The sequence below is a fragment of the Trichomycterus rosablanca genome, chromosome 26 (genome assembly GCF_030014385.1).
Source record: "Trichomycterus rosablanca isolate fTriRos1 chromosome 26, fTriRos1.hap1, whole genome shotgun sequence".
Taxonomy (NCBI): Eukaryota; Metazoa; Chordata; class Actinopteri; order Siluriformes; family Trichomycteridae; genus Trichomycterus; species Trichomycterus rosablanca.
In genome coordinates, this window is record NC_086013.1 from 9087928 (window position 1) to 9100996 (window position 13069).

Genomic DNA, 13069 nt, shown 5'->3' on the forward strand with positions numbered 1-13069 from the left:
CGCGTGTAGTATGACGTAAAATGCCGTCTATGTAGAGAGCTCACTAACTTTTATACAACAATTAGTTCCGACCTTACAATCTGATTGGTTGAGAAGCGTTCTAACCGTGCTGATATTCGTGATAACAGCATAGCCTTTTCACACCACAACTGTATTACTCCGCTGACGCGTTGCCAGTGACGACAAGCTTCATGCACACAAACGCGCACTCAGGCGACACAGACTTTATTCCCGATCGCGTTTCAAATCCGTTATCTGATATACAATCTAGCGCACTGTGTAGGAAACATAAATCAATTGTCTAATATATTGTCTAATGCACTATGTAGTAAACATGAATGCGTTATCTGATATACAATCTAGTGCACTATGTAGGGAACATAACCAATTGTCTAATTCACTATCTAGTGCCTATGTAGGGAACATAAATCCGTGATCTGATACACAATCTAGTGCACTATGTAGGGGACATTAATGTGTTTGTAACGCGAACAGTTAGCTTAATAGCCCAGTTAGCAGCTCCTAAAAGTTCTGTTATCACCCATATCCTTTGGTGTGTGCCAGAGGTTTTTTATTTATTTTTTCTCTTCGGAGGTTCTTGCCTTTTTCTTCTTGTTCTTCTTACCTCCCTGAAATGAGTTTTTGCAACTCGGGATGTCTGCTTTGTAGTGTTAAACTATATGCCTTTTTTAGCCTACTGTGTTAAGGCAGGGTAGGGAATTTTTACCGTTGCATAGCAGCAACTCATTCGTTGTGGAACTACTTTTTGGCGATAGGTATTGTCAATATAAAAGCATATTTAATATGAAATTCAGGGCTTCTTTGATTTATTTTCTTTCTTTATTTTGTAAAAACTGTTGTATAAAAGCAATAGAACACTTGAGGTCCCTCTCGTGTTCTATTGCTTAATTCGAACACACCCTCTGTCTACTCCTTCAACCGGTGCACGTAATTTGTGGACGGTCCCTTATTTTAGCACGCGGCTCATTGGTGGACGTTGCTGCACGAGTACAGTCCGTCTTTACCTACAGTGTATCACAGTTAACCGACCTTTTACACGGTAATGTTCTGAAGAACCGACAATGGAACCTGTAGCAGAAACCGAGAGTAAACAAGTAGATATTTATCGTGATACATGGGTTCGGTACCTCGGTGAGTAGAGCCATTTGAAAGTTATGCATGTGTTTGTGTATGTCAGCTACGTTTGTCAGACAGTTGAATAAAGCTAATGCTATATAACATGTAACGTGTATGTGTGACTTTAGCTTTCCAGCTAGCTTGTTTTGGTCGACGTCAAATATATAAGTTTGGTAAAAACACTAAAATTAGGGCAAATTTACTCAATCATACTGCTTCAACACCAAAGGTCAGGAAAATCAGTAATTGTTTTATATGCATATTTCATATTTCTTGGTGCCTTTAGGGTTAATTGGTATTACCTATATTATACGACTTAATTAGCCATAGCATAGGTCGTTCTGTATATGTCAAGGGTGTTTTGTCAAGGGTGACTTCGAAATCTGTAGTGTTACTAAATTAAATACCATAGTCAATCATCTGGACCCCTTAAAAACACCCCCACACAAACAGTTACACCCCCCAGTAGTGGACATTAAGCTTCCCAAGTGCTGGCTCAGTGTGGTAAGGGCAAGGTCAAATCAACACCTCTTCTGACCAAGGGCACGAAGCCTTCAACTAAAAGCAGGTTGGCATTGTGACTCATACACCGATCAGCCATAACATTAAAACCACCTCCTTGTTTTTAAACAAACTGTCCATTTTATCAGCTCCACTTACCATATAGGAGCACTTTGTAGTTCTACAATTACTGTCTGTAGTCCATCTGTTTCTCTGCACGCTTTGTTAGCCCCCTTTCATGCTGTTCTTCAATGGTCAGGACTCTCCCAGGACCACCACAGAGCAGGTATTATTTAGGTGGTGGATCCTTCTTAGCACTGCAGTGACACTGACATGGTGGTGGTGTGTTAGTGTGTGTTGTGCTGGTATGAGTGGATCAGACACAGCAATGCTGATGGAGTTTTTAAACACCTCACTGTTACTGCTGGACTGAGAAAAGTCTACGAACCAAAAATATCCAGCCAACAGCACCCTGTGGGCAGCGTCCTGTGACCACTGATGAAGGTCTAGAAGATGACCAACTCAAACAGCAGCAATAGATGAGCGATCGTCTCTGACTTCACAGCTACAAGGTGGACCAACTAAGTAGGAGTGTCTAATAGAGTGGACAGTGAGTGGACATGTTATTTAACAACTCCAGCAGTGCTGCTGTGTCTGATTCACTCATACCAGCACAACACACACTAACACACCACCACCATGTCAGTGTCACTGCAGTGCTGGGAATGATTCACCACCTAAATAATACCTGCTCTGTGGTGGTCCTGTGGGGGTCCTGACCATTGAAGAACAGGTTGAAAGCAGGCTAAAAAAAGTATGCAGAGAAACAGATGTACAGTCAGTAATTGTAGAACTACAAAGTGCTTCTATAGGGTAAGTGGAGCTGATAAAATGGACAGTGAGTGTAGAAACAAGGAGGTGGTGTTATGGCTGATCAGTGCATATAACTGAATGGAATAAAGTTTAATAATAATAGAAAGTAAATTCCAAAACACTTGGGACAGTAGATTATTATTTTCAACTTCTTTTTGTTTTGTAAAAATATTCTTATAACTAATTTAAAAGCTGGGATGGAACAAAGAAAGACCAGGAGTTATGTGACAACAGGCAGTATATACAGTGGTACCTTGAAACTAGACGTCCATTGGTTTTGGGAGTGGCGTTGAGTTTCAAGGTGTTGTTTTTCATTAGAATGTATGGGAAATCTGTTAATGCATTCCATAGTCCTGTGGAACTGTATATATTTTAGGCTAATGTAAAATAATGGGGTTGGTTTTGACACTTACACACTGAAAATAACACACATATATGTAAAAAAAAATAAACACTAAAATACAATAAAAATATTTACTGCTTTATCGTTTCCTTATGCTTCTTAATCGTGAAGATGCTTGATCTTGGAATAGCGTATTCTGTTCAGTAAAGGTGCATTCACACGAGAAGTGGCAAAATAGCTTTTGTGCTGGCTGTGCCGTTGTTTCCTATGGAGTGTGCCGGTGCACAAAGCTTAACGTGACTTATTGTACTAAAACAAGTGAGGAATTTCATTAGTGAAGAGAACTTATGAGCAGTAATAATTAAGAGGTTTAGTGTTTCTATGTCTTTCTTTTAATAGTCACTTTAAGCTTTTTTTTTTTTAACAATTAGTGTTTTAGACTCTCAGAAAAGCTGATTCTCAGAACCCTGAGCTATAACACTAGTTTAAAAGTGAAACAGTGGGGAAAATTCAGCTAAACTCTGATACATGTGGACACTTTCAGGGTGAATTTGACAGTTATTCCACAGAATAGAGATTCCATGTCACAGAAATTCAACCTTTCTATCAGAACCAGCAATAACTTCTTCAGCAATTTGGGCTACAGTAGCTCGTCTGTCGGATCGGACCACACGGGCCAGCCTTCCCTCCCCACGTACATCCATGACCCTGTCGTCGGTTTACAACTGGTCCTTCCTTGGACCACTTTTGATAGATACTGATCACTGCAGACCGGGAACACCTCACAAGAGCTGCAGTTTTCAATCAAGGTGGAACCTGGGCACCCACCCAAAAGATTCAGAGACTGAAATATGAGGCTAAGAATAGTAAGTGGTGGGAGTAGTATTTAGGAGTAAGACAAACATAAGTGATAACTCCTTGTAGGAATCCGATGTATACAAGTGTTCAAGCCTGTGGCACCTCTAGCCAGCGAGGGTTTTAGGCACTTGCACGGGTCAGCCGAGTGCACAGAGAGAAGTCAGACCTCTTACATTAGATGCAGCTCTATCATTGTTGTTATTGTTAAATGTTTATAATCGATCATGATCGATCAGACAAGCTATCTAAAATCATTTGGTTGTGGATTTATGCTTCATCAGTGTGCAAACTCTGCTTTTCCTATAACAGGTTTAACTTGAGCTGCACATTAATTATGTATTGTTCAAGACTTATGGCCTCTTTCTTTTTCCGTACATATAACTGCTCTTAAAATAAAAGAACGTACAGAGGCAGTTTTAACCTCATGAGGTCAGCCTTACTTCTAGCCACCGATGCCAGTTGTGGGAACTGAATTCAAATCTTCTGGTCATGGGAACAGATCTGTTTGCACCTAGGTAAAAATGGCATTGATCAGACAGCGGGGTATTCAGGGAGTTCGAATCTCAACTCTGCCACCTATCGGCTTTGGCGCCCCTAGCAGGCACAATTGGAAGTGCATGCAGCAGAGAAAATTGGCCACTGGTCCGTTGGGTGGCCTCACGCGTGAATCCAACGAAGTATGGGCGAATAAATATATACCCTCCTCAGACGGTTGGGGTCTCTATCAGTAGAAGACAGAAGAATGTGGACACATTCCAAAAAAACTTGGGATAGTAAAGCATTTACCACTTTGTAATGTTGCTATTCCTTTTCACCACACTTAAAAGACGTTTTGGCACCGAGGAGACCAAGTGATTTAGTATTTCAGCTTTTATTTTGTCTCATTCTTCCTGCAAACACGTGTTAAGATGTGTAACAGTACGGGGTCGTCGTTGTCGCATTTTTCCTTTCAAAATTCTCCACACATTCTCTATTGGGGACAGGTCAGGACTGCAGGCAGGCCAGTCCAGTACCCGTACCCTCTTGGTCTTGTTGAAAAATGCATGGACGTCCCTGGAAAAGATGACGTCTTGAAGGCAGCACATGTTGCTTCTCTAAGATCTCAATGTACTTTTCTGCATTAATGCTGCATCACAGAAGTGTAAACGACCTTTGCCAAAGGTACTGACACAGCCCCATACCATGACAGACTCTGGCTTTTGGACTTGTTCCTGATAACAGTCTGGATGGTCCTTTTCGTCTTTGGTCCAGAGCACACAGCGTCCATTTTTTCCAAAAAAAGACCTGGAATGCTGATTCATCTGACCACAATACACGTTTCCACTGTGTGATGGTCCATCCTAGATGCCTCAGAGCACAGAGAAGTCGACGCCGCTTCTGGACATGGTTAACATTAGGCTTCTTTTTTGCACAGTAAAGGTTTAAGTGGCATTTGTGCATGTAACTCTGTATTGTAGTGCTTGACAAAGGTTTGCCAAAGTAATCCCTCACCCATGTGGTTCTATCAGCTATTGTTAAGTGGCGGTTGTCCTTTACACACTGAAATTCCTCTCGATTTCTTGAATGGTTGAATGATATTATGCACTGTAGAGGGAGAAATATGCAAATCCCTTTCAATCTTTCTTTGAGGTACATTGTTTTTAAACATGCAGCTTTTGTACCAAACAATGATTACAATCACCTGTTTGGAATTACATCATTATTTATTATTAGCTCTAAATTGCCCCTGTCCCAACTTGTTTTGGAATGTGTTGCAGGCCTGAAATGCAGGAATGGATGTATATTAACAGACAAAACATGAAATATCTCAGGTTCATACTGTCTGCAATAAAATAAGTCAAAAGTAAATTTAGGGAACACTGCATTTTTATTTTATTTGCATTTTCCATACTGTCCCAACTTTTTCTGATTTGGGGTTGTACATCCATAGTTGCAGGGGGTCTGAATACTTTCTAAATCCACTTTAACTGGATAAACAGACACCTAGGTGTCCCGCTTCTGGTTTATAATAGCAATGAGAACGCTGTACACAGAGCTGTTGTATTCAATCATTTCCTCATCTTATTAAAGCCTTTGCATTCTTTGTTAGAAGCACTTGGGTGTCACTGGAGCATTGTTTTCATTAACCTGTCACACCTGTAATGAAGTTTGAATATAGATGAAGGCGAGCAGTAACCGCCCTCACATGTCAAAACAGCCAGCAAGGAAATTACAATCATTAGAAGTAAAAAAAAAAAAAATGTTAATAGCTGCTGCTAGGTGGCTACTGTTTTGGGGGTTGATGCTGGGCCATTCCACTATAATGAGGCTGTCTGCAGGTTTAATTGCCGTCATATCTTACCACTGACATGGTCACGTAACTCCACAGGCTATGCCAACGAAGTGGGCGAGGCTTTCCGTGCGCTGGTGCCTGTCAGCGTGGTGTGGGCTAGCTACGCAGTGGCTACAGCATATGTGTCAGCAGATGCAGTGGACAAAGGAAAAAAGGCAGCTGTGGTAAGCGGAAAAAAGCATGACAAAAACACACAGTAGGATCGAATAGACTTAGTCTAGTCTCCCGGACTAACCTAGCACTAACCTTGTTATGCAAGCAGTGTGCTATAGCGTAATTAATATACACCGATCAACCACAACATTAAAACCACCTCCTTGTTTGTACACTCACTGTCCATTTTATCAGCTCCACTTACCACATAGGAGCACTTTGTAGTTCTACACTTACTGACTGTAGTCCATCTGTTTCTCTGCATACTTTTTTAACCTGCTTTCACCCTGTTCTTCAATGGTCAGGACCCCCACAGGACCACCACAGAGCAGGTACTATTTGGGTGGTGGATCATTCTCAGCACTGCAGTGACACTGACATGGTGGTGGTGAGTGGATAAGACACAGCAGCGCTGATGGAGTTTTTAAACACCTCACTGTCACTGCTGGATTGAGAATAGTCCACCAACCAAAAACATCCATCCAACAGCGCCCTGTGGGCAGCGTCATGTGACCACTGATGAAGATCTCAAAGATGACCAACTCAAACAGCAGCAATAGATGAGCGATCGTCTCTGACTTTACATCTACTAGGTAGGAGTGTCTAATAGAGTGGACAGTGAGTGGACACGGTATTTAAAAACTCCAGCAGCACTGCTGTGTCTGATCCACTCATACCAGCACAACACACACTAACACACCACCACCATGTCAGTGTCACTGCAGTGCTGAGAATGATCCACCACCTAAATAATAGTTGTCCTGACCATTGAAGAACAGGGTGATAGTAGAAACAGATGGACTACAGTCAGTAATTGTAGAACTACAACGTGCTTATATATGGTAAGTGGAGCTGATAACATGGACAGTGAGTGTAGAAACGAGGAGGTGGTTTTAATGTTATGGCTGATCGGTGTAAATGAGTACGAGATACATGATCAGATTTCTTTTACTTACCTTCAGGGAGGAGTAGGACTGACATTTATGAATAAAATTCCTTTACTTATTGCCGTTACTAAGCAACAGTTAAGTTCTGACTTTTCTGGTTACCCCAACTCACTCTACTGTAGAGTGTCTACAATTTAATCTTATGTAGAGTATTACCATACCACGTGTGTGAATGATTTTATTCGGCTGCTCCTGTTAGGGGTCCCCACAGCAGATCATTCATCCAAATGATGAATTTGATTTGGCAAAGTCAAAGTCAGCCTTCCTGGGAGGCACGGTGGCTAAGTGGGTAGCACTGTCGCCTCACAGCAAGTAGATCCAGGGTTCGATCCCCAGGTATTTGCATGTTCTTCCCATGTCTGCGTGGGTTTGCTCCCACAGTCCAAAGACATGCAAGTGAGGTGAATAGGAGATACTAAATTGTCCATGATTGTGTTCGATATAACCTTGTGAATTGATGAATCTTGTGTAATGAGGCTTGGGGGGGCGGCACAGTGGCTCGGTGGGTAGCACTGTCGCCTCACAGCAAGTAGATCCAGGGTTCGATCTCCAGGTATAGCGGTCCAGGTCCTTTCTGTGTGGAGTTAAACTGACTACCTGTCCTCTTATGAATGTAACCAAAGTGACCTTTTATTGGGGGGGACACACATCGGTGCACCATTAGTGATGGTCCCAAGCCTGGATATATTTATTTATTTATTTATTAGGATTTTAACATCATGTTTTACACACTTTGGCTACATTTATGACAGGACAGGTAGTTACTGGTTACATAAAATTCATCAGTTCATGTCTTTAATACTTTAATATCAAAGTCATAGACAGTTCTGTATCTCCAATTCACCTCACTTGCATGTCTTTGGACTGTGGAGCTCCCGAAGAAAACCCACGCAGACACTGGAAAAACATGCAAACACACAGAAAGCACCCGGACTACTACACATGGGAATTGAACCCAGGACCTTCTTGCTGTGAGGTGACAGTGGTACTCACTGAGCCACCCTTGTTTATTCATAGCCAAATTGTCCCACTGAAATAGTCAACACCTGCTGGTCATTGTCATTTATACATATACAGGTGTACAGTACAATGAAATTCTGCTTCCGCATATCCCAGCTTGTTCTGGAAGCTGGGGTCAGGGCGCCGGGTCAGCCATTGTACAACGCCCCTGGAGCACTCAAGGGCCCAACAGTGGCTGCACATCAGAGCCTGTAATCGAACCGACAATCTTCTGACTGATAGCCCAAAGCTCTACCCTCTAGGCTACCACTGTCCCCTAATCTCATAATCTAGTTATTTCAAGCCCCCGATCTGAACGAGGAAAGCCTAGTCACCACACTCCCCCTCTGACACGTGTCCAGTTTGGCTTCCCACAGTCCCGGAGATCACATATCTCAGCAGAAACAGAACCTGTCCTACCTTCCCGTTCCTTAAACATGGCCAGTTGTGTTTGTGAAGAGCTCCCTTTCCCCCCTTTTGCCCTGTCCCAATGTTTAAATTCAGTTGTACTCCAGCTGCATGCAGGACACGCTTGCTTCTTTATTCCGGCCAGCAACAGACAGCCCTAACACGTACAGAGGACCACGCTATGCTGTATGTATTCCTTTGAATAGACACTGAGTCTCTGTTGTAGCAGCAAATTGTGTTTTTTTTTTTCCCCCATCCAGGCTGGTAGCACCTTAGAGACTCAACCTCAACCTGTTTAACTAGTGGATTAAACTCCTTTGTGTTTTTAATGTACTTATATTTACCCACTCCTCAATTTAAATAGATTAATAAACACTACATAAAACCTTTGTGGACAAAACGTAATAACTGTACACTTTATAGTACCAAATGTAAGTAGGTACCACAAAAAGCAGTTGATATTGCTGAAAAGTAATAACATCAATCTTTCCTCTGTGTCAAGGCCCATGGTGATGAACCAGGACGGACTACACGTGTAGCTGTGGCTGTTGTTGACACATTTGTGTGGCAGGCGTTGGCATCCGTGGCTATTCCCGGCTTCACCATCAACCGTGTTTGTGCAGCTTCGCTCTACCTGCTGGGCAAAACCACGCGGTGGCCTTTACCCGTGCGCAAGTGGACCACAACTGCTATCGGCCTTTCTACTATTCCATTCATTATCAAACCCATTGACAGGTTTGTGTCTGTGTTTGTTGACTTGAAATATTTCGATTTGAACGTTTAATATGATGAATGTGCCATATCAATACATTTAGTAGCAACACAGCATGCTTGCCCACTACTGCCGGGATCCAGGGTTCGAATTCCCAACAGTGCTGTCGGCGGGTCAGGCGACTACATACATACATGATTGGCTGTGTCTGAGGAAGGGGATGATCAAGGTCCCGCAACTGATAGACGTCCTGTTTGGGGTGTGTTGCATTGTGCCCAGTGATTCTGGGGCAGCTAGACTTACTGCGATCCTGACCAGGATAAAGTGGTGGTAAAACGTGTACATTGCATCCCACAGTGCATCCTAGTGCCATCTCTAAATGTATAAGCACACGTGCCTAGACCAGTCGACCTTCATCCATTCCACTGATGTCCAGTTCTGAGGCTTGCATACCCATTGCAGGAGCTTTTGCAGGTGCCCATACATACACTGATCAGGCATATTGTGTTGGTCCCCTGTTTGCTGCCAAAACAGCCCTGCAACTGAGATGCACTGTGTATTCTGACACCTACAGTGTATCACAAAAGTGAGTACACCCCTCACATTTCTGCAGATATTTAAGTATATCTTTTCATGGGACAACACTGACAAAATGACACTTTGACACAATGAAAAGTAGTCTGTGTGCAGCTTATATAACAGTGTAAATTTATTCCTCCCTCAAAATAACTCAATATACAGCCATTAATGTCTAAACCACCGGCAACAAAAGTGAGTACACCCCTTAGTGAAAGTTCCTGAAGTGTCAATATTTTGTGTGGCCACCATTATTTCCCAGAACTGCCTTAACTCTCCTGGGCATGGAGTGTACCAGAGCTTCACAGGTTGCCACTGGAATGCTTTTCCACTCCTCCATGACGACATCACGGAGCTGGCGGATATTCAAGACTTTGCGCTCCTCCACCTTCCGCTTGAGGATGCCCCAAAGATGTTCTATTGGGTTTAGGTCTGGAGACATGCTTGGCCAGTCCATCACCTTTACCCTCAGCCTCTTCAATAAAGCAGTGGTCGTCTTAGAGGTGTGTTTGGGGTCATTATCATGCTGGAACACTGCCCTGCGACCCAGTTTCCGGAGGGAGGGGATCATGCTCTGCTTCAGTATTTCACAGTACATATTGGAGTTCATGTGTCCCTCAATGAAATGTAACTCCCCAACACCTGCTGCACTCATGCAGCCCCAGACCATGGCATTCCCACCACCATGCTTGACTGTAGGCATGACACACTTATCTTTTTACTCCTCACCTGATTGCTGCCACACATGCTTGAGACCATCTGAACCAAACAAATTAATCTTGGTCTCATCAGACCATAGGACATGGTTCCAGTAATCCATGTCCTTTGTTGACATGTCTTCAGCAAACTGTTTGCGGGCTTTCTTGTGTAGAGACTTCAAAAGAGGCTTCCTTCTGGGGTGACAGCCATGCAGACCGATTTGATGTAGTGTGCGGCGTATGGTCTGAGCACTGACAGGCTGACCCCCCACCTTTTCAATCTCTGCAGCAATGCTGACAGCACTCCTGCGCCTATCTTTCAAAGACAGCAGTTGGCTGTGACGCTGAGCACGTGCACTCAGCTTCTTTGGACGACCAACGCAAGGTCTGTTCTGAGTGGACCCTGCTCTTTTAAAACGCTGGATGATCTTGGCCACTGTGCTGCAGCTCAGTTTCAGGGTGTTGGCAATCTTCTTGTAGCCTTGGCCATCTTCATGTAGCGCAACAATTCGTCTTTTAAGATCCTCAGAGAGTTCTTTGCCATGAGGTGCCATGTTGGAACTTTCAGTGACCAGTATGAGAGAGTGTGAGAGCTGTACTACTAATTTGAACACACCTGCTCCCTATGCACACCTGAGACCTAGTAACACTAACAAATCACATGACATTTTGGAGGGAAAATGACAAGCAGTGCTCAATTTGGACATTTAGGGGTGTAGTCTCTTAGGGGTGTACTCACTTTTGTTGCCGGTGGTTTAGACATTAATGGCTGTATATTGAGTTATTTTGAGGGAAGAATAAATTTACACTGTTATATAAGCTGCACACAGACTACTTTTCATTGTGTCAAAGTGTCATTTTGTCAGTGTTGTCCCATGAAAAGATATACTTAAATATCTGCAGAAATGTGAGGGGTGTACTCACTTTTGTGATACACTGTATCTTGACAGTGAGTGTGGAAACAATGAGGTGGTTTTGATGTTATGGTTGATCAGTGCATATGCCAGGATTTTGATTGGTACCTAGTAATTCGTGTGTCTGTGTTTTTAAAGGTCTGTAGACTTTCTTTTGGATTCCAGTCTGCGGAAAGTGTACGGCGGCGGCGAAAAGCACGAATGATGCCCGAGGAGCCAACATGATACCAGCCTGAACTCCTTCAGACAAACCTTATCAGAGTGCAGCAACACTGGAGTTTATTTTATGTCATATTATTATTTTAATAATGGAATAACATTGTTTAGAATAATGATGAATCTGGTGCCGGACAAAATGCCAGCCCGTGAGATTTCACATCACTGAGCTGTTAAACAGTTCGTTCTCAGGTTTTATGCACAATAGAACAAACAATATAAGCTTATGAAAAACATAAAGGGTTTTATTTTCTAGTTTTACATTACTAGTCGACATAACATATGAAATGTCTTGGGTTCATACAGTCTGCTTTTTAATTTGCATATTCCATACTGTCTTAATTTTTTCAGATTTGGGGTTGTATTCGCACTTTCTCAAACCTCTGAAATGATCTGGATTTCTGCATTATTATATATACAGTATATATATATATATGGACCAATATTTATAAAAGACAAATAGACAAACATTTTCAGCCTAAACTAATAGCATACAAACTTCTCACTCACATCTTTACACCTGCACGAGACGAGTTCATATGCAGATCAGCCTTGTGCATGGAGAGCCACACCCTGATCAGTATTATTCCCCAACTCTGCACAGGCGCCATCAATCAGCCAGCAGAGGTCGTAATTGCACCAATTACCAATCACCCTGTGAACAACAGCCAATCGTTGTTTACATTTACATTACATTTTCAGCATTTAGCAGACGCTTTTATCCAAAGCGACTTACAGTACTGTGACAGTATACAGTCAAAGCAATTGAGTGTTGAGGGCCTTGCTCAAGGGCCCAACAGTGGCTACCACTGCGGTTTGAACCGGCAACCTTCAGATTACTAGTCCAGTACCTTGACCGCTAGGCTACACTGCTTTCATGTCGATACGATGTATTCGAAATACTCTGTTGTGCTAGCACGTTTTTACCGCTGCGCCACCTGAGCGGCTTAAATCTCTTTTTAACCTACAATATACAGCTAAAATGTGACTTTGTGAACATCCCCCCCAACCTTTGGTAAGACTTTCCACAAGATCTTAGTGTGTCCATGGCAATTTGACCATTCAGTCAAAATAGCATCCTTAGGGCAGACATGACACTGGGGTTGGACAAGAAGGTCTTTCTCAGAGTCAGTGTTCCAATTTATTTACTCAAGGGTGCTTAGTAGGGTTGAGTTCCTCCACACTCAACTTGTCTAACCATGTCTTTATAGACCACGCTATCAGTCATGTTGTCTGGCTGTAATCTGGAAAGGCCTTTTCCCAAATTATATATATACAGTATATTGGGTATCCAATTACCCTGATTGAATTACGCTTCACCTCTACCGATACAGCCCTCCACTGCTGACTAAGGAGCTTCGCAACTGACACATGCCCCCTGTGCAGTACTGACTGCATCTTT

General features: G+C 42.8%; 1 protein-coding gene across 1 annotated transcript; it reads left to right on the forward strand.

Annotated features, from left to right (window-relative positions):
• Positions 1-874: 874 nt before the first annotated feature.
• Positions 875-11955, forward strand: mtfp1 (mitochondrial fission process 1). Its single transcript, XM_062988648.1, has 4 exons — positions 875-1152; positions 6081-6208; positions 9054-9286; positions 11590-11955. The coding sequence occupies exons 1-4, from the start codon at positions 1083-1085 to the stop codon at positions 11654-11656; spliced, it is 498 nt and encodes a 165-aa protein (XP_062844718.1). The 5' UTR covers positions 875-1082; the 3' UTR covers positions 11657-11955.
• Positions 11956-13069: the final 1114 nt, after the last annotated feature.

Coding starts and splice junctions, on each gene's coding strand:
- mtfp1 (XM_062988648.1), top strand. CDS start 1,083: ATGGAACCTGTAGCAGAAACCGAGAGTAAACAAGTAGATATTTATCGT. Junction 1,153..6,080: donor TACATGGGTTCGGTACCTCG/GTGAGTAGAGCC, acceptor GTAACTCCACAG/GCTATGCCAACGAAGTGGGC. Junction 9,287..11,589: donor ATTATCAAACCCATTGACAG/GTTTGTGTCTGT, acceptor GTGTTTTTAAAG/GTCTGTAGACTTTCTTTTGG.